The sequence below is a fragment of the Cydia fagiglandana genome, chromosome 20, assembly GCF_963556715.1.
Source record: "Cydia fagiglandana chromosome 20, ilCydFagi1.1, whole genome shotgun sequence".
Lineage (NCBI taxonomy): Eukaryota > Metazoa > Arthropoda > Insecta > Lepidoptera > Tortricidae > Cydia > Cydia fagiglandana.
Window position 1 is genome coordinate 8902503 of NC_085951.1, and position 19396 is coordinate 8921898.

The window sequence follows — 19396 nt, forward strand, 5'->3', positions numbered from 1 at the left end:
GACAGAGATAAAACGAGATCATTTTGTTAAACACTAATAATTTATTTTAATACGTCCATCCGTGACTATATTTATCGGCGAATGCTTCTTTATATAATCTTCGAGCAATTTCTGATCGCGACCTATGACTTGTCGATTGACCCTGTTATCTTTGAACATCTGCAACGAAAAGAGAGACAATATTAAACCTACGTCTTATTACCATACAAAAAAACAATTTACATGTCGACGCTATCCTCAGCAATTAGGGAATGAAAAGCAAGAAGAACTATAGACCGACCGCTTAAATGAGTCCTCGCCTGCGCGGTACGAGGGCGACGGGGTAGGACGACTAAGGGTGTCGGGGAAGGTGCGGGCGGCAGGCGTACGGCGGTCGGTCTATATAGGTATGTAAGCAAGACAACCATGGGTGACCAAGCATCCTTACCGTGAAGCCATCTCCACCATCAGCCAAGTAGATCGGGGCCGTGACTTGATACATCCGGTCTGGCTCCAGATTAGCTCCCTTAGTCGTAGTTGCCGACGTGACTCGACTACCTTCGGGCAGCGTAACGTTGTACACCACGCGCAGACCTGAGAAAAAATACGGCTTTATCTTCTCAGTATTGTGGTACAGTAGGTATTGTAGTGGTCTAATGGCTCCTCTACACGATGACCCAGCTCTGGACCATCGAGATGGCCATGCCATGGTTATGGCTCCTCTACACGATGGCCCAGCGCTGGACCAGCGAGATAGCAATACGATGGTTGAGAAAACGCGCTATGGAAGGGGCCACGTGTAGATGCATACTCACCAACGCTGGCACTACCGCACTTGATATGGGACGAAAAACCGACACCGTGACCATTCCCATCCGACATCACTACCCTCTCTACACGCTGGCCCATCTTAGTGGGTCAGTATGAACCCACCGTGTATTAGAGGCATACAATTTTTGGTTCAAACCTTGGTTGTGCTAAGAAAAAATCGCACCGTCTTTACGTGAGGGACAACATCTCTACAGCCATGAGAGACGTTATAAACGGTACGGACGGTAAATATAAACCATCGCTGGATTCTTCAAACAATATAGCCTGTTGTTTACCTCTGCTTGTATTTCTGTTTTTTGTATTGTCTTCTTTTATTTAGGTGTGCAATAAAGAGTATTTGTATAGTTAAGTCTAACTTACCGGACACCTGAAGAACCCAGGGCCCTTTGAATGGCGTGTAGGCCCAGGCATCGAGCACACTTCGCTCCAGAGCCTCCAAAACGTGTTTCCCCAGCAGCTCAAAGGTCTCTATTCGGTCGTTGTAGGGTAGAAGTTCGAAGATCGACCCTTGGCTGATTGCTGTAAAAAAACATACTGTGTTAATTAAAAAAATATCGATGCACGGCAAAAATATTAATATTATCGACTCGTATCGACAACAAAATGTACCTACAACAAATTAGGAATGAAAAAAAAACTAAATTCATTTTAGTCTTACCTCCCTTGAGTATAGACGATTTGATGTTGCCCCGCTGGATAAACGATAGATAATCCTTATCCGCCTTTAACACAGATTTGGCCTAAAACACGAATTTAAATTGAGTTTTGTATAAGTAAATAATCGGTTCATGATGTCAGAGTTCTGTTTTATTCTTAAATAGAATCATCAGTCCACTGCGTGGGAGGCTTATAACGTAATGCAAAAGATTAAAAGGGTAAAAGAAGCTCGTTTATCCTATTAGTTTAGCCTTTCGTCCATGAGTTCGACTGCGTATAGAATTATCACTTTCATTTAAAATTTCACCCGCTCCCGCCCCTAAAGGATGACTTCCATGACAAAGACAATCCTATGTCTTTTTTCGACACTCAAACTGTCTCCATGTCATATTTCTTCTAAATTGGTTTAAGCTTACTTTCTGTTAACTTGTGTAGTTAACAGCGCCATCTATCTCACCTCTTACGTACTTTATCGAGCCTAGAATCCCTAGATGGCTTAATGATCTACATAAACGTACCTACTTAGTTCCCTACAAAGTGCATAGGTGGCGCTGTAATTAGTTTAAATTATTTTAGGCTAGTTAATTTGTAATGTACTCATGCCACTTTCCCAATATACACCATAAGAAGCACACGCTGTTTTGTCTCCAACTCCCTCAAATCCTACCTACGCCCACGTGCCAACACTTTCGCATTTATAGTATGAGTAGAGAATGTAGAGATTTACATATTATTTAAGTTACAAATTAACATACGTGGTCGTTTAAGGCCTCGACCAGCAGGTCCCCTAAAGCGCACTCCCCGAACACGCAGTCCTCATAGTTCAGCGTAGTCTGGGTCTCGCCTACGGGCACGCTCTCTGCTTCGTGAACCAACTTGGCATATGGGGCCAGCTTAGCTTTGATAGTTTCGTCTGAAATATTGTTAATTTTCAAAAAGTTTACTAAATCAATTATAGAGTTGGTTCGCTAGGATCCTTCTAAACACCAACATAGCTTATAGAGGTCTTAAGGGGGCCACAGATTACCAGTTTGCCGGGCAATATCAGCCTGTTAACCGTTGTTCGGAGCTGTCAAATATTGCGTTTAACTGACAGGCTGATATCGCCCGGCGAACTGGTAATCAGTGAGCCCCTTTAAAAAGGGGTAGGTAAGTAATAACACTAACAACTTTTAAGCAAGTTAGTTTCAGTGTTAGAAGGTTTCCTCACAGTAGGTACAAGGCAATACAAGTATTGAAGCATTTTACTACAATGTCTAAAACTAACGACACTCTTAATTTTTCTGAGAATTTTGATTTCATACAGTAACTTTTTAGATACTCCCATTTTGAAACTCAATGACACATCTTTATATGTACCTACAGATTCGATCGTTTAGTAACGTTCAAAAAATGAGTTTCAAGAAGACCATGCGAATAAAACGATGTTTACTATCCGTGATTATCACAAAACTAATAATTTTAAAGGTATTTCAAGTGTCTTGTTAAGTTGTTGTCCACGTTAAAGATCCTTCGGCAATGAATGAATAAAGATTACCTTCAGCAATGGTCCGATCAAGGAATATAGGTCCGCCATCATGCTTCACATACTGGCCGCGAAAGTTGAAATACACGGACATGTTGCCCATGTATTTAGTGAACGCTGATGCTTGCACTATTAGCACCTGGAAGCAGATATCATATCATATCATATCATATCATATCATACCATACCATACCATACCATATCATATCATATCATATCATACCTACGTTGTCGCAGCCATCGCCTCCTAGATAATGGAATCATTCACACGACTGCACACCAGTACTCTGCAATTGTCCGTTCCCGGACACTCCTTAATAATTTCTTATCTTTTGCACCTAACTCCGACTTGTTTGCCGACGAAAGTCATAAACTTGTTAAAGATTTTTTACGTTTTTGCGAACAAACATCCAATAGCTAGCTTATTAATCGCTCTATTATTACTTAGGTACTTAATTTTTCTACTTAATTTTACAGTGCATTGGTGTTAGCTGTAATACTGTAAAATTTAATTTCAATAAATATCAATATCAATATCATATCATATCAAATCATATCATATTATGTCATATCTTATCATATCAAATCATATCATATCATATTATATCATATCATATCTTATCATATCATATCATATCATTTATTTATAGTCGAGTAAATTCTTAGATAGCCACGGAGCGGGTGTCACAATGTAAACGCCGTGCCGGCCAAAGAGATGGCGGGACGACCTGGACGCATTTCTCAGCAACTGTACGGACTGCAGTTAATCGGGAGGATTAGAAGTCTAGAGGGAAGGTTTGCCCATCAGTGGGACACTTTACTTAGGCCCACTTGCACCATCCTACTAACCCGGGGTTAAGCGGTTAAACCTAATAACCTAATGTCAAATTGTACTGGTAACCATGGTAACTCCAGGTTTAACCGTTTATCCCCGGGTTAGTAGAATGGTGCAAGTGGGCCTTCAATTACAGATTTATTAGATACGTTTACTGGAGATCTGCTCAGGATATCTAACTAGATAACCAGACGCCCTCAGTTCTTGTTCAATAATTTGAACATTGATTGAAGATTGATTGTGCTGTCACAATCAATCTTTAAGAAAACGTGCTACGTCTGGTGTTGTGCATGGTCAAGTAGAGTGTAGGTCCCGGCGGTGGTTTCAACGATGGACAATTTGGACACACATTGTGTTCTAATGAGGGTTTCCGCGATCAAGATTTTCACTAGATGGCAGCACCGTGACGAGAGGTCTTTTTGACAGCTGCTGTCGAAATCCACCAATAAAAAAAAACATGGTTAAACATGATTGGTGGATTACGACAGCTAGACCTCTTGCCAACCCCTAGATTTTAAACCTCTCGTAAACCCCTCATTCTAAGGCAGTGTAGTGAGTGGGTCTGCCATTGTCAACTGACCTAGATTGGCTATATAACGTAATATGATCAAGGCATCTATCCTGAATATGCTACGGCAACACCTCTATTACAAAGACTGTGTCTGCCATAAACTTTGCTGTATGCCGACATTTAGTTGTTCTAAGAAACGTTGTTCTCTATCAAGCAGTCAGATACAGATATCACTACCTATCTTTCTCTGACTCTAGAACGCTTTAGATCCAGTAGAGTTCGGCTTCGACTGTTGTATTGTTGTATTGTTGTTGTTGTATTGTTGTTGGTTTGCCATGGTGATAACTAACCTTATGCTTGTCAGCAACGTTTTCAACAAACACGGGATAGGGGCCAGCGACGGCCTCGCCACTAGGAGATGGTCCATTCCACAGTAAAGAGTGACTGTGCCCTCCGATTATGATGTCGATATATTGGCCGTAGTCGCGGGCGAGCTGCCTGGAAAGACATGTCACCAACTAAACCATGTCACCAATTAAATATTAACGTCAAAAAGTATCTAAGGCGCAGCGTGAGTAGACCCCCCACAAGGTGGACTGATGACTTGGTAAAGGTCGCGGGAGTCCGCTGGATGCAGGTGGCGCAAGACATTGTGGCACTCTTTGGGGGAGGCCTATGTCCAGCAGTGGACATCCTCTGGCTGATATGATGATGATGAAGTATCTAAGACATCTAGGTCCCCTATTAGGTATACTTTTATTGTTGCCAGCTTGAAGAAAGTAGGTCATCCTGAAGAAGAAAGTAATATTTTTTTATATTACCTACTAATAAAACTAAAAAAAATATTACTGAATTTGTATGATGAAATTCTTAGGAAAATTTATCCAAATCGTTAATTTTAGTAATGTCCACAGGAAAGACGCCGGTTAACCCGAGCGTTTTTGAACTGCAGGTATAAGTTATCATTTAGCCTCCTAAGTCCCTGCGTACAATTTTTTTACATAGGTACCTACCTATTCCAAAATTTCCAAAATCTATTTGGAACTTTTATTATGTAACTAAATTTCAAAAACAAAACAATTGCTTCTGGGTCTCAGGAGGTTAAAACGTTTCTTAAATTCAACGTATAAAAATAAATTGTTGGTCGCCTTGTATATAGGTAGTTAATTGTTGGCCTTGTTTATGAAAGCACTTGTGCTGACATCAGAAACCTTTTGTCTCGGCACTATTCATTTTTATACGGTACATTATGGAAATTGCAATTAGTCATAAATAAAAATAACTTACATTCCAGCAAATAACAATAACACCTAGTTGCCATTTATAAATAAGTACAGGCGTGTCTCACTCCGCTATTTCGTCGCTTTGCTACAGGTAGCTTAAAGTACATCCGTTCGGTCCCAATTTTGGGGTTTGCCATAAGCCGCGCGTGGCGCTGTCGTGTCGCCACCTAGCGGTCATATCTGTGCTGATCGTAACAGACGCGTTTTGTTAGAGAGTGAGTCTTCTGTACTTAGTACTATTATTTATTCTGTGTAAAGTACCTAGATAACATATTATAGGGTCGGCCTAAATAAACCTGAATAATACCTATTACCTATCCAGAGCATTTAATATATCTATTATGATTTATTTTTACCACTTCGGTGGCAAACGAGCATACAGCTCAACTGTTATTTGCAAAATTTCTATGAAAATATGGCGTTTATTGACACTGCCTGAACTATAACCACATATTATATGTATAATCTATAATCGCGAAAATCGAAGTTCGTCAATTGCGGGCATTTTTCTCCGTCACTCTAATTACGTCTTAATGAGAGTAAAAGAGAAAGATCCCCGCAATTTGCGAATTTTGGTTTTCGCGGTTGGCCCCCAGAACTGCCGCGCTTTGTTCCGTTCAAATCAGTGCAAAGTTACCTGAAACGGGCTCTTACATTCAAATAATTAATATAATTAATTGACTACAAACTATCATAATTACCTATACTGGGTGTGGCCTGTAACACGAGCAAATAATTAAAACATAGATTGTACTCCTCAAACGGTGACACTTTTGTTCAACAACTTTTAAAAATTATGAAGTATTTAGATTTCCTATTTTTCATACAAAATAAATATTATCTTCAATGGACGCCATCGCTACGCCATATCATTGTGATTGACGTTGCTTGTCACGTCTTAAACATAGCAAAATTCGCAATACATTGCGTCTTAGAATAAACTTTAACGTGTATTAAAAATCAAACAAGTTATTTTTAAAAATCGCTGAATAATTGTTGGTCAGTATGATGACTGTAGTCTACAGTTTAATTTTTTGCTCATATTACAGGCCACACCCGGTATAATAGTAGTCTACTTAATTAAATAGTGATAAGATAACAAACTATACCTAAACGATTTAAAATGAATGATCTTGAACTGTCTATAAATAAACTATAGATTAGATTTAGATTTATTTATTACGTACACAATCATAGACACAAGACAGACATCGTAAATTTTATAGCATTTTTGGTGCAGCGGAATTGTTACCTACAGATAATTCCAGCTAAAATGGTAAATTAAGGTTAATATTAACGTAATTAACGCTAATTAATCATTAGGGTTGAAATTGTTTATACCAATTCCGTTAACACCACTCCGCTGCACCGAAAATGCTATAAAATTCATAGGACTGCAGTACAAATTACATAGGACTGCAGTACAAATTACACATTTTAAAAGTCCGGTCCGGTCCGGATCCGGGCCGAGGCGTCCGATTGTTCGTTTTCTATAGAAAGTATAGAAAGTATCACGTGATTAGGGGGCATTCGGTATCGTGTTCTTAGGAAAAACAGAAGGTAAACTTACTTGTCGATTTCCAACCCGCAATGAGATAGAAGTATGATGATGTCAACCCCCCGGTTAGTCAGGGCCTCGGCCTCTCGTTTCGTGGCCTCGCCGGGATCGGTGAACTCCACGTTACCAGGTGACGAAAGAGTCTGAAATTTATAAGCCCGTGGTTAACTTATCATAATTATAGGTATATTTATGTTATCTTATATACTGCAGTACAGTAGGTAGGTACATGTCACGTTTGTTATAGTATTATATTTTGCTCATAATAAGACTGGTAGAGAATGCCGTGTAGCATTAAGTCCGCCTTTTGTCACTGTATATTTTTTACTGTGCAATAAAGTTTAAAAAAAAAATAAGAGAGTGTTAATTATATCATGCGTAGTATATACTTACATGAAATTTAAATTAAATTCGGCTGTCTAATTTATCCAAATTAGACATGCTTCTCATATGTATAAAATCTTACTAATGTATATCTACATCAAATCAAAATTGTCTTCTACTATTTTTAACCGACTTCCATTTCATAGAAGGAGGAGGTTCTGTATTCGGTTGTGGCTATTTTTTTTTTTTTTTTTTCTATGTACGTTCACCGATTACTCCGACATCCGTAGTCCGATTTGAGTAATTCTTTTTTTGTTTGAAAGGAGCTACCTCCGAGTTGGTCCCATTTTAATTTGGTTCTGTTCTGATGATGGGATCCATGAGGAATTGAGGGAACTCCTCAATTTTTAAAGGCACATGCATGGTGATTTGGGTGTTTTCTTAAGCAACTCGAGCATTTTCTCCCGAAAACCACCACTTTGATGAAGTAGACCTGATGATGATGATTGTTTTGTTGATAATGATGATGATTTTTTAAATGTAGTATGTTCAGCGATTACTCCGGCACCTGTGATCCGATTTGAATAAATCTTTTTTTGTTTGGAAGGAATTGCCTCCAAGGTAGTTTCGTATTATTTTTGGTTCTGGTCTGATGATGGAATCCATGAGGAATTGAGGGAACTCCTCAGTTTTTAAAGGCACGTGTTAAGTGATTTCGGTGTTTTCTAAAGTAACTCGAGCATTTGCTTCCTAACACCGCCAATTTGATGTAGTGCAAGTGTAGCCTTACCACGAGTTTGACATTGACATATTCGCTAAGTTAGCGACGCTATAACGTCTTCGTAACATACTTGCTATGCATCTCACTCGCACTAATATGCCAGTATGAGCGAGATGCAAAGAAATTAAGTTACACACACGCTAGCGAATAAATCAATGTCAAACTCTTGGTAAGCTGGTAAGGCTACTTGATCGGGGGTTAGCGTTAGGAGTTAAGGGGTCGGGGATTAAGGGGTCGAGTAATGGTGGTTGAAGGGCGGCTGGTTCAGGGCCGAGGGGTACATGGATCAGGGGTTGATGCGCTGTGAGGTAGAGTGATCGGGGGGTTGAGGGATTGGGTCAGTGGCAGTGGATTTAGTGTAGTGACAGGAATTATAATATCCCAGACGGACGGCTCGATTCGAGAAATGAATTAGACACTCACTAGATATGAAATAGTAAAGATATGTGTCATTCCACTGCAAAAGGTACCTTATTGTGGCTGGCGCCGCGATTCGGGAAATGAATTAGAGAGTCACTAGATATGAAATAGTGAAGATATGTGACGTTCCATGGAAAAAGGTACCTTATGGTGGCCGGCGCATACGTCGCATAGCTCCGCAATAATATTGGAGCGGCGTTAATAATAGCGCCAGTGCCAACCGCCATAAGGTACCTTTACCCCTGGGATGACACCATATCTTTACTATATCGTATCTAGTTAATCTCTAATTCATTTCCAGAATCGCGCCGCGACTCGAGAAAATTCCTGATTACATATTTATTAAAGTAGGTACACGAATTTAGTGTTAATCATGATGTTGTTCTTCATTCATGCGTCGCGCTCTTAACAATGCGTTAAAACTAAAAATGGAAAAATAAAAACTTTTTACAAAAAAAAGAAAACCGACTTCAAAAAGGTTGAAATAAAATATTATCCTTTTTAAGTCTATGCGTTACCAACTGATATGTTTGAAGTCGGTGCCAAGCCAAGTAGTAACAATACCCGTTAAAAATAATCATTAGCTTTATGACTATAAATCCCATTAGAACTGTACTAATAACTATTATAAATGTGTAAGTAATTCTGTCTGCCACTTTGTCGCCTTTTCATGGCTAAACAACTGAACCGCTTTAGGTGAAATTTGGCAAGGAAGTAAATTCCTTGAATTGTTTTATATTTTGAAATGTAGTCCTCTGAATAAGGGACGGGAAATAACTTCAGTCCCAATCCCACGCTTGCGTGCCGACAAACATGATACGGACTCTGCCAAGAAGGTTTGATCGTGTGTTCTGAGGTGTGTTCTTAGGTACAGTCGACGTCAAAGATATGTTTACACTTTTGTACCTTACTCCTTTGTAATAAGACGAAAAGTGTAAACATATTTTTAACGTCGACTGTACCTACAGAAAGTACGTTCATTAGCATCGTGAAGGCAATCCAACGTACATCCTTATCGAATTGCACCAAAATTATGGTATGCTTCAAAAGTTGGCTTGGCACCGACTTCAAACATATCAGTTGGTAACGCATAGACTTAAAAAGGATAATATTTTATTTCAACCTTTTTGAAGTCGGTTTTCTTTTTTTTGTAAAAAGTTTTTTTAATTATTACCATTACTCCCTGGCCAGCCAAAAGAGTATAATATTATATTTTTTCAAGCTTAAAACAATGTCTTAATTCCATACCTTAGTATCCTGTGTGATCAAACCAATGATCCCAATCTTCCTGCCCTTCCTCTTAATAATGATACTGGGCTTGAACAGTCCCTGCAGAGACGGCTCTTTGCTGACGTCCATGTTAGCCGCGAGGACCGGGGCCTTCAGAGCGGAGAGGTAGGGCGCGAGGCCTGCGGGACCGTCGTCAAATTCATGGTTGCCGATGGCCTGTCAAAAGGGAGGATATTAAGTCAGAGGCCAAGATTCTTTTTGGATAACTGAGCCAGTGAAGTAAGTGGTAGAGACAGAGGTGAAACGCGAGGCCTGCAGGTCTTTCTGATTAGGTGATTACCGATGGGGTGGCGTTAGGAAGGTCATGCTAGTGTCTATACGGCAGCGTCTCAGCAGTGCAGGGGTCTGTTATGTAGCCCACAGTGTAAATAGAGTAGGCGGCAAAGTCAACCATCAATGAACAAGAGTCCTATAAACAATAGGATTAGCCGCCGGGCTCTGTTACAAAGCTACGAACTATACCTTCATGTGATGGTACCATCACACTCCGCGATAATTGAGCGATTTAGAGTCCTAACTAAATTTGTTCTCCAATGCTTACGCTATGGAATGTCGAATTCAGCTAGAACCGTAAAAATTATATACATATAAAATAGCACAGTGAATAATTTATTATATAACAAATAATATACATCATAGACGTAAGAATTACATTTGTCTTATCAAGACAAGCGATTAGGTAGATCAGATATGCCGCTGACTGATAGACATTTAGATAAGTAACCTTTAAGAATAATACTTATGAAACATATCTCTATTAGCATATTCCACATTTATCTGAAAATACGTGATGTGATCTCTTTAGTACAGCTGCAGAGATACGTGACCCCCCCCCCTCCTACATTATACAGGTGGGAACATTTCTAGAGACTGAGCTGAACTGGAAGGATAGTGAAGTAAAACAAAATCATTAAAATGAAATATTTTTATATCAGTGACAACCCTACAAAGTTATTAGGATCTACTTGCTAGGGTTGAATTGAAACACAGATTTAAAGTTAAGTTAAGAATAACAAACTGTACTTATATCAAAAAGGGTAGACATATTAACGTGATTAATAAGTGGAAAATAAAGTACCTACGTAGCCAGAAAAAATCCCAGTTTGCGTAAAAGTTCTGTACCACCCGATTTATTCCGTCAAGTTTGTATGCCTGTGTTAAGAGCATAGTATTGCTGACAGTACCTACATGAACGTGTTATATCGAATTAGCTAGGAAATTTGATGTTATAAACTTGATTGATTCTTAATCTGAACTGATTAAGTAACTGAGTTAGAACAGCATGGTTTGCCAAACATTTGAGACTGCCTTCCTCTGTCCGAAAGATAAATGTTATATACATCACATACATATGATTTATGCGCTATATGAGGTTTGTGTAAAACGAGACAAAGAGATAATCCATCTCAAAGGAACTGTCAAGAAAGTGTTCATTATCCTCAACCGACGATACTTAACCACTTAGTTTGATAAAGAGAACAATTTGCTGTTTCCTTCTTCTCAAGAATAGCCACTGAGTAAGTACAAGTTGACACGATTCTCAGTTTAATTTTAATTCGTTGACGTAAGCGTCTTTAATGAGCTATAAAACGAATATGAACGTGTAGCTTATTGTTTTAAAATTCATACAGAGTTTATTATCATAAACTTCATCATCATCATAGTCAATATTTAAGAGCCCTTGTCCGTGGAGTAATCGCCACTCTTTGTTGGACCAGCCTTTTACATCATAAACTTATATTTAAATAAATGATGGTAAGGCTTAGGTCCGGTGCCCACAGGGCCGTATTTCCCCCTAGGCCCACAAGGCCCAGGCCTAGGAGCCCAGGCAACCTAGCAATGGTTTTGAGACGGAGGCGGGGTACAGGTCGTAAGTATACCAAGTTGTCTCTAAATCCAGGCCTCACTAACGGCATGGCAGGGCCAGGGATCCTTGCCTAAACCTTACTTGGAGCACCGCCAGCGCCGGACTTAATCCTTACCAGGTGAATATACATATTATAAACTGAAACAGATGTCATAATACCTACTAAAATGAAAGTGACCAAGCCTCCAGTGTCAAAAGCCGGATCCGAACCGGTGTCTTCAGCTTCCGTGGCTAACGCCCTAGCCCAGGCTACACGGTCACAGTAGCCGATATATTTCTGATGACCATATCTGTGGTGGCAGCATGGTTGCATTTTTATCGCATGTCACTTTCGCGCTTAATTACTTGTTAGAACGTGACTGGCATGGCGATAAAAATGCGACCGCGCTACCGTCGCTGATGAGATTTCTGAGAGCATGCAACGAATGCTCAAAAAGTTGTAGAGGGATGGATGCTTTGGGAGGGATGCTAGGAACACACTTTTTCGTATAACTTGTTTGAGAGATGTTCACCTCCTAACTAGTCCAAAGTTACGGAGTCAAAAATTGTGTTCCTAGCATGTCCCTCTATACCTACCTTCTTATTTCTTGGCCTAAAATGTAAGATTAGTATGATTGGTGTCAGGGATCAATTCCACTCACATGAGCATCATGGTTCAGCAGATTCATGAACTGCTGCGTGATGTTCCACTTCAGCAGCGTGTACCAGTAGGTACCCTGGAAGCTGTCCCCTGCGTTCAGGAGCACGGCCTCAGGCTTTTCCATCATCAGGACCTGGACCTCGTGGTATAAGCGAGGAAAGCCGCCGAGGCATGAGTTGTTGTTGAAACGGCAGGATGGAGTCTCGACGGAGGTTTCTTCGAATCTGGAATGTATAAAATTAATTAGAGTTGAACCAAGAGAAGTCTGCAACGATTTTGATAGCACACGCAGTGCAAGTGTTAAGGGGCCCACTGATTAACAGTCCGCCGGCCTGTCAGTTAGACCAAACTGTTAGTTAGAGTTAGACGCGAGGGGTTCCAGGGTTCCTTAAGGAAGGCAATGAATCGGCCAGGATGGAGAGCACTACAGCACAGAGCGACTTATGGTGGTCACGACCCTCAGACATGAGGATTCGACTAGGAAGAAGAAGAGAAGAGTTAGACCAAAATTTTGACAATTCAGAACAACTGACAGGCCGACACCGTACGGCGGGCCCAGTGGGCCCCTTTAAGTATTTTAAACGTCAAACTTCTGTGAAATTATGACGCATAAATGACACTTGCACTGCGCAGCGTGTGCTATCAAAATCGTTGCAGACTTCTCTTGGTCTAACTCTATTACGTTGGAAGTCGCACTTAAAAAGAATTGCATAAAACATATTGTGATGACAATTGAGCCGGCGTATTATGGATGGCTTTATCCATCTTTATCCACGTGATAAAATACCTGTCACTTTTCAACACCGTGGGATAGAAAGTGACGGACACCGTTTTATCTCGCTGTCACGTAGACAAGAACGACCATCATATCCGTACTGATGAAAGTATTTAGAGGTAGTTGAATAACACCTTTTATCGGTAACTACAAGGTCACAATTCTTATTATAGTTATTATTGATGACGAATTGTAAACAGTTCACTGATTATTTATTTAATCGTTCATATTGGTTGACCTAAGACAAGAATGCTAGTTCTGATCAGGTCAATGATACCTACCACTTTTTAGGGTTCCGTACACAAAGGGTAAAAACGGGACGCTTTTACTAAGACTCCGCTGTCCGTCCGTCCGTCTGTCACCAGGCTGTATCTCATGAACCGTGATACAGTCGGCTCTCGTTAATTCAAACCCGCGATAATTCAAACCTCTCTATAATTCGAAGGTATCACGAGTTCCCTCGAAAATCTCTTTATATTTCGAATAAAATCCATACATTTTTGAGCACTTGGTAATTCGAACAAAAAAATCATCGCCAAGTAACAAAACGACGCGTTAATTCGAATCCATAGGCGTCAAACACTCGACAATTCGAAGTTATCAGATTGCAGAGGTACGTACTTACCCTACATTCTGAGACAATTCAAGTTCACCTTTGCATGAGCTTTTGTTATTGTAAAAGCATTTCAGGCACTAGGATTAAAAAAAAGTTATTGATCAGTCTCAGCAATGTGCTTTAAAATAAAACACACACTTCCAGACATAACACTTCTTATTACAGACTTCTTCTGAAAGACTAATAATTAATTCACATTATGTATGTGCATGTAAATATGTAGGTTTCTCTAACCTTTTGATATACATAGTTAAATTTAATAAATGATAATTGATTATTACTCAGTAATTCGAACTTTCATAATTTTTCTGTCAAAAATTTCGAACTATTTGATATTTCAAACTCTCGATTTAAAAGTCCCTTGAGTTTCGAATTAACGAGAGTCGACTGTAGCTAGATTAGCTAGACAGTTGAAATTTTCTCGGATGATATATTTCGGTTGCCGCTACAACAACAAATACTTACTAAATGAAAAGTACGGAACCCTCAGTGGGTGAATCCGACTCACACTTGTCCGGTTTTCGTATTAGCCAAAAGATGTCCAAAGCTAGAAGTAGGTAAAAGGATCCTTCATCTCTAAGAATCTTCGCAATGACCTGACCTCAGGACACTACGTCATAATGTAGACGATAATAGTTAATTCCATTCATAAAACTAATCACAATAATGTTTATTTGTTTATTAATGACCAGTTATGTAAGTGTAAATATTAATCGTGCTCAATGGTAATTAAGCGTAATACCTATGGAATGTGCTCCGTAGTGCATGATCCTCTAGATTTCTAGAAATCTAGAATCTAGATATACAAGGTGGGTAAAAAATAACTGCATTCCCGTTGCCAGGGAGGTTTTGGGATTATACTGAGCAACTTTTACTACGGGGCCAATCCCAAAATCGCGGAAAAAAATTTACCCTCCCATATAGAAAATGGACCAGGAAAAATTTATGAATCAGCCAAATTTGTTTTCGCGATTGCTGGGTTTTTCGAGATTGTTTTAATACTACATTTTTCGTCAGTGACATCTGGTGTCAAGTAGGGGTACTGGTAGTTCCACTACTTGACGTTATTATTATGTATGAAATAACGTGCGTTTTGGTAAGTAAACTGATGTATGGAGTTACCACTCTACCTTTTACTTATATTACTCTATGGTATTATCCCAAAACCTCCCTGGCAACGGAATTGCAGTAGACTGGGGCTAGGTCAATCTGTGTAGGATTGTCCGCAAATATTTATCTCATTTCATCTTCGAATTTGCCCTAGAGATTGAAACAGAGTGGCGCGGGTCTCTATTTGATAAAATCTCTCGGCTCGAAGAATTGACTCATTTGATTACCACTTAAGCGGGTTTTCCACCGCGAACGAGTAATGAGCGAGAGATGGCAAAGCGGAGCGGACTTCGTTGTTAAAAAATAGGTTTGCGTTTCCACCAACAAAGAGTTTAGTTGTTTGATTCCCACCGCAAAAGAGAAATGAAAAAGAGGAATGAGCGGAGCGGGCTGAACGGAAAATGAGAAATAGAAAATGGATATTAAATTTAGTACCGTCTTTACTATAAGACACGCGGGGCCCGTGCCCAGGGCCCCCAATCCTCAGGGGGCCCCGAAGGACAGACAGTAACAGTAAATTAAGAAGATTTAACTCATTATAAATAGCAAATCATCGTAGAAAAATGTTAGTTTAATTCGCTTTCTTTACTTTTCAAAAGGGCCCCGAATTCTTATGTGGGCCCCAGCGTAGTTTAAGACGGCCCATTTAGGTTTAACCTAGGTTTTCCCCGCAAACCATTTTTTCGAAAGACATTGGTAACTTTTTCTGCCATTGCCTATTTTTACCCGACTGCGTGCCGCAAAGGTGGGTAATGTGTTCATTTGTATGATAAACAAAACCTAACTTGCTATCCATTATCCATCATTGAAACTAAATTTTTCCTTCTGAGGAAAATAACTTTAAAAGGGGAAAATAAGATTCTCAATTAACAATGCAACAAAAGGAAAACACTAATTAATATAAATGTTTTTACATACCTTGCATGGAAATCATTGTAATGCACAATGTCCAGTTTGTACAATCCTTCGTAAGGCAAAGTAAATCCGTGAACTAAACACACGAAAAACAGAAAAACTAAATATTTCACATCCATGTTGAAAATTACCTACTATAGTAACAGCACCAGTCATGGGACATTTAAGAGGAAATTTGGAGTATTTATGATATTTCCCGTATACATGTAAATGGTCTACCGCTTAGCGTGTTAAAAGATGAAAGTCCTATCCGTCTTTCATGTTTTAGGCGTGTTGTATGAAAGATACAGCAATTAGTTTCCACATATTTAACAAATTAAAACTATGCTTTTTTTCTCCAGTCATGGACACCAAAGCTCCAGTAATGGGCCCCCGGTAATGGACGTGGATCCAGTAATGGGCCCCCTATAATGGACATTGCTCTATCAGTATAAAATATTGAAATGGGGAATAAGTTACGACAAAAAAATCAATTTTTGGTATAAGCTTTTATCGCTGAATGTATTTTTCTTTCCACAGCCAATTATTATTGTATTAGATCCATCGAGACAATTCTAATATACCCAAACACAATTAGTTAGGGTTTATTGCGATAAAATAAAAAATAAATAAAGTTCCCATGGCCACCTCTTGTCTCCATCATCAGATTAGGTCCATGTTATCATAATATTGCATTATCATCCGATTTGCATACTTAATAATTACGTACTTACACAAAATTTCAACTGAATCGGAAATCAAATTCAGCTACCAAGATTGAACCCACACTAACTAACAGGGCAAGTTAAATAAAAGTTTGGAAAAACGATATTAATTTATCCGAAGTCCGAGAATACCTCCTGATTGACATATTTGGTAACTACATTTTACTTCTGTATTGTTTAAACATGAAATTATGGCATGGAAAGCATCATTCTGTCAATTGTCCCATCATAGGAGGTACGCAGTTTTACAGCTCCTATAATGGGATTGGGCCAAATACCACTATTTTTTTACATCTATGGAGTCACAACATAGTGTGTTGTATACCTTATCTCATGGTAAATTCAATTAACAAAACACATTCTAGTTTTCATCAAGTATTAATTAATTGAAATTTAATAAATTAACTCACCTCTCTTAGCGAAGTTGTTAAGAATTCGTAGTGGTATTTTTTTTCAGTGACACGACAACTTTTGGGTTGACGCCAATTTCTTAAAAAGCAACCAAATTTAATGAAACTTCAAACTGAAACAGCTCTAGGACTCTTATTTATGATAATATACAGCCAGTGTTTATAAACTACTTTTAGATACTCATTTTAGAGGAATTATGTTTTTTTGTCCCATTACTGGTTCCACGCCCATTATAGGGTATACTACTATACAGAATTTAAAATTAAAACAACTGGTGCGGAACGAACTATCGTTAAATATTATTCAAACACTTGAGTGATTCAACCGTTTCATGGTCAGCGTCTGCATCGGTGAACGAACGAAAACAGACTGAATGTATAAAGACATTTTCAAGCCGCTGATAATATGATAACGACCCATCACGCACGTAAGGTCAATATATATGTCGGCGGCCGATCGTAAGATCAGGCAGATCGTAATGTTCCTGTGTAATGTTTTAACGATAGTCAATTAAACCAATATATAGGTAGGATAGGTTCGTTAGGTTGCTTCAGATGCCCGAAGGGCAAACTACCCAGAAATAGGAGCCCCGCGTAGCGGGGCTCCGTTGACTCAGGGAACGAGTCATAGATTTTCACGTTTCACGATATGCCTAGGAATTTCACGATATGCCTGATCTTACGATCGGCCGCCGACATATACATACGTGAGGAGCTCTGTATGTCCGTTTCTCACAACTAAGGGCAGTGGGCAAACTCGGCTCCATTCGGCTCAGCATTGCTCCGAGCAATTAAGGTTGGCACCACTTGATGATATCCTTTTGCGTGCATGACCACAGATAAGAAGAAGAAGAAGAAATACATTTATTTTAACGGTACAATATAGTACATAAGATAATGACTTGAATTTCGACAACCCTAATAGCCGAAAGGGATAGTGCCATACTTACATTACAAAGGGATAGCATGATTCGTCCCTGAATCGCTGTCAAAATTCGGTTTTGTAGGGCACTCCCATAGGGTTGTCGAAATTCAAGTCATTATCTTATGTACTATGTTTTGGCGTTAAAATAAATGTATCTATTTCTTCTTCTTCTTCTTAAATATCTAGGTAGGTAGTCCTTTCTGTACAGTAGTTCTATTATTTATTCTGTGATTATACATAATTCTTGATTATAAGATTACGATGAAGCCACCGTGATGTCTATTGCATTTGTAGTAATTGCGGAAAATGTTAATTAATTCTTGCCTGTTAAGGTTGACCTCTTTTTGACGTCGGTTAAATGACTTGGCCGACTCACTTCAATAAGCACGCGAACGTGTTTCAGCAAGGTCACTTACTTTCTTCTTGTTTAACATCGTGTTACAACAAAATACGATACGATTGTGTCGTTCCGTGTAAAAACCGGCCAAGTGCGAGTCGGACTCGCGCACGAAGTGTTCCGTACCATTACGCAAAAAACGGCAAAAAAAATCACGTTTGTTGGTATGGGAGCCCCACTTACTTAAATACTTATTTTATTTTATTTTGTTTTTAGTATTTGTTATACCGGCAACAGAAATACATCATCTGTGAAAATTTCAATTCTCTAGCTATCACGGTTCATGAGTTACAGACAGACAGACAGACGTACAGACGGACAGCGGAGTCTTATTATTAGTAATAAGGTCCCGTTTTTACCCTTTGAGTACGGAACCCTGAAAATAGGTACTGCTCAAGCTACTGATGCATAATGTCCTAAAATAAGTTTTGATAACAGCGCCCTCTATGTTGTATCGTGCGAACGTATGTGGAACTAGAACATCTCGTAGAGTATTGTCATGAAGTGTGGACAATAGAATGCTGAATTTTTTTACCGGCTGCAGATGGCGCTACTACTGTTATCACTACTTACAGCACATTTAACCACATCATAAAAGTTATTAAAACTAAGTCCCCCGCCGTGTCTGTCTGTTTGTGTGTATGTATGTTCGCGATAAACTCGAAAATACTAAACGGATTTTCATGCGGTTTTCACCTATCAATACATTGATTCTTGAGGAAGGTTTAGGATGTATACTTATTTGTTAAGGGTTTGTGTAACCCGTGCGAAGCCGGGGCGCGTCGCTAGTCGCTAGTCGTAAAGTAAAGACAAGCGTACCTAAAGTATTACGCCCCCAACGCAAAAAGAGGGGTGCAATGTTATACGTTGACGTCTGTCTGTGATGGCATCGTATAGCTCCCAAACGGATGGACCGATTTCGATACGGTTTTTCATACGTAAAAAGTAAGTTTCCTGGGTCAGCTATGATTGAAATCGGTCCTGCAGTTTTAAGAGTATCAGCTCTTTGCCAAAACGCTGTTCAGACAAGAAACCTAAACCTA

At 39.3% G+C, this 19396-nt stretch overlaps 1 protein-coding gene across 1 annotated transcript; it reads right to left on the reverse strand.

Moving 5' to 3' along the window:
• Positions 1–18: 18 nt before the first annotated feature.
• Positions 19–17408, reverse strand: LOC134674522 (apyrase-like). The gene is made up of 12 exons (XM_063532620.1): positions 17281–17408; positions 15921–16052; positions 12503–12725; positions 9953–10150; positions 7192–7322; positions 4689–4836; positions 3005–3131; positions 2223–2380; positions 1469–1550; positions 1171–1329; positions 428–573; positions 19–159 (listed from the first exon to the last, which is right to left on the reverse strand). The coding sequence occupies exons 2-12, from the start codon at positions 16034–16036 to the stop codon at positions 34–36; spliced, it is 1614 nt and encodes a 537-aa protein (XP_063388690.1). The 5' UTR covers positions 16037–16052; positions 17281–17408; the 3' UTR covers positions 19–33.
• Between the last annotated feature and the right edge of the window lie 1988 nt (positions 17409–19396).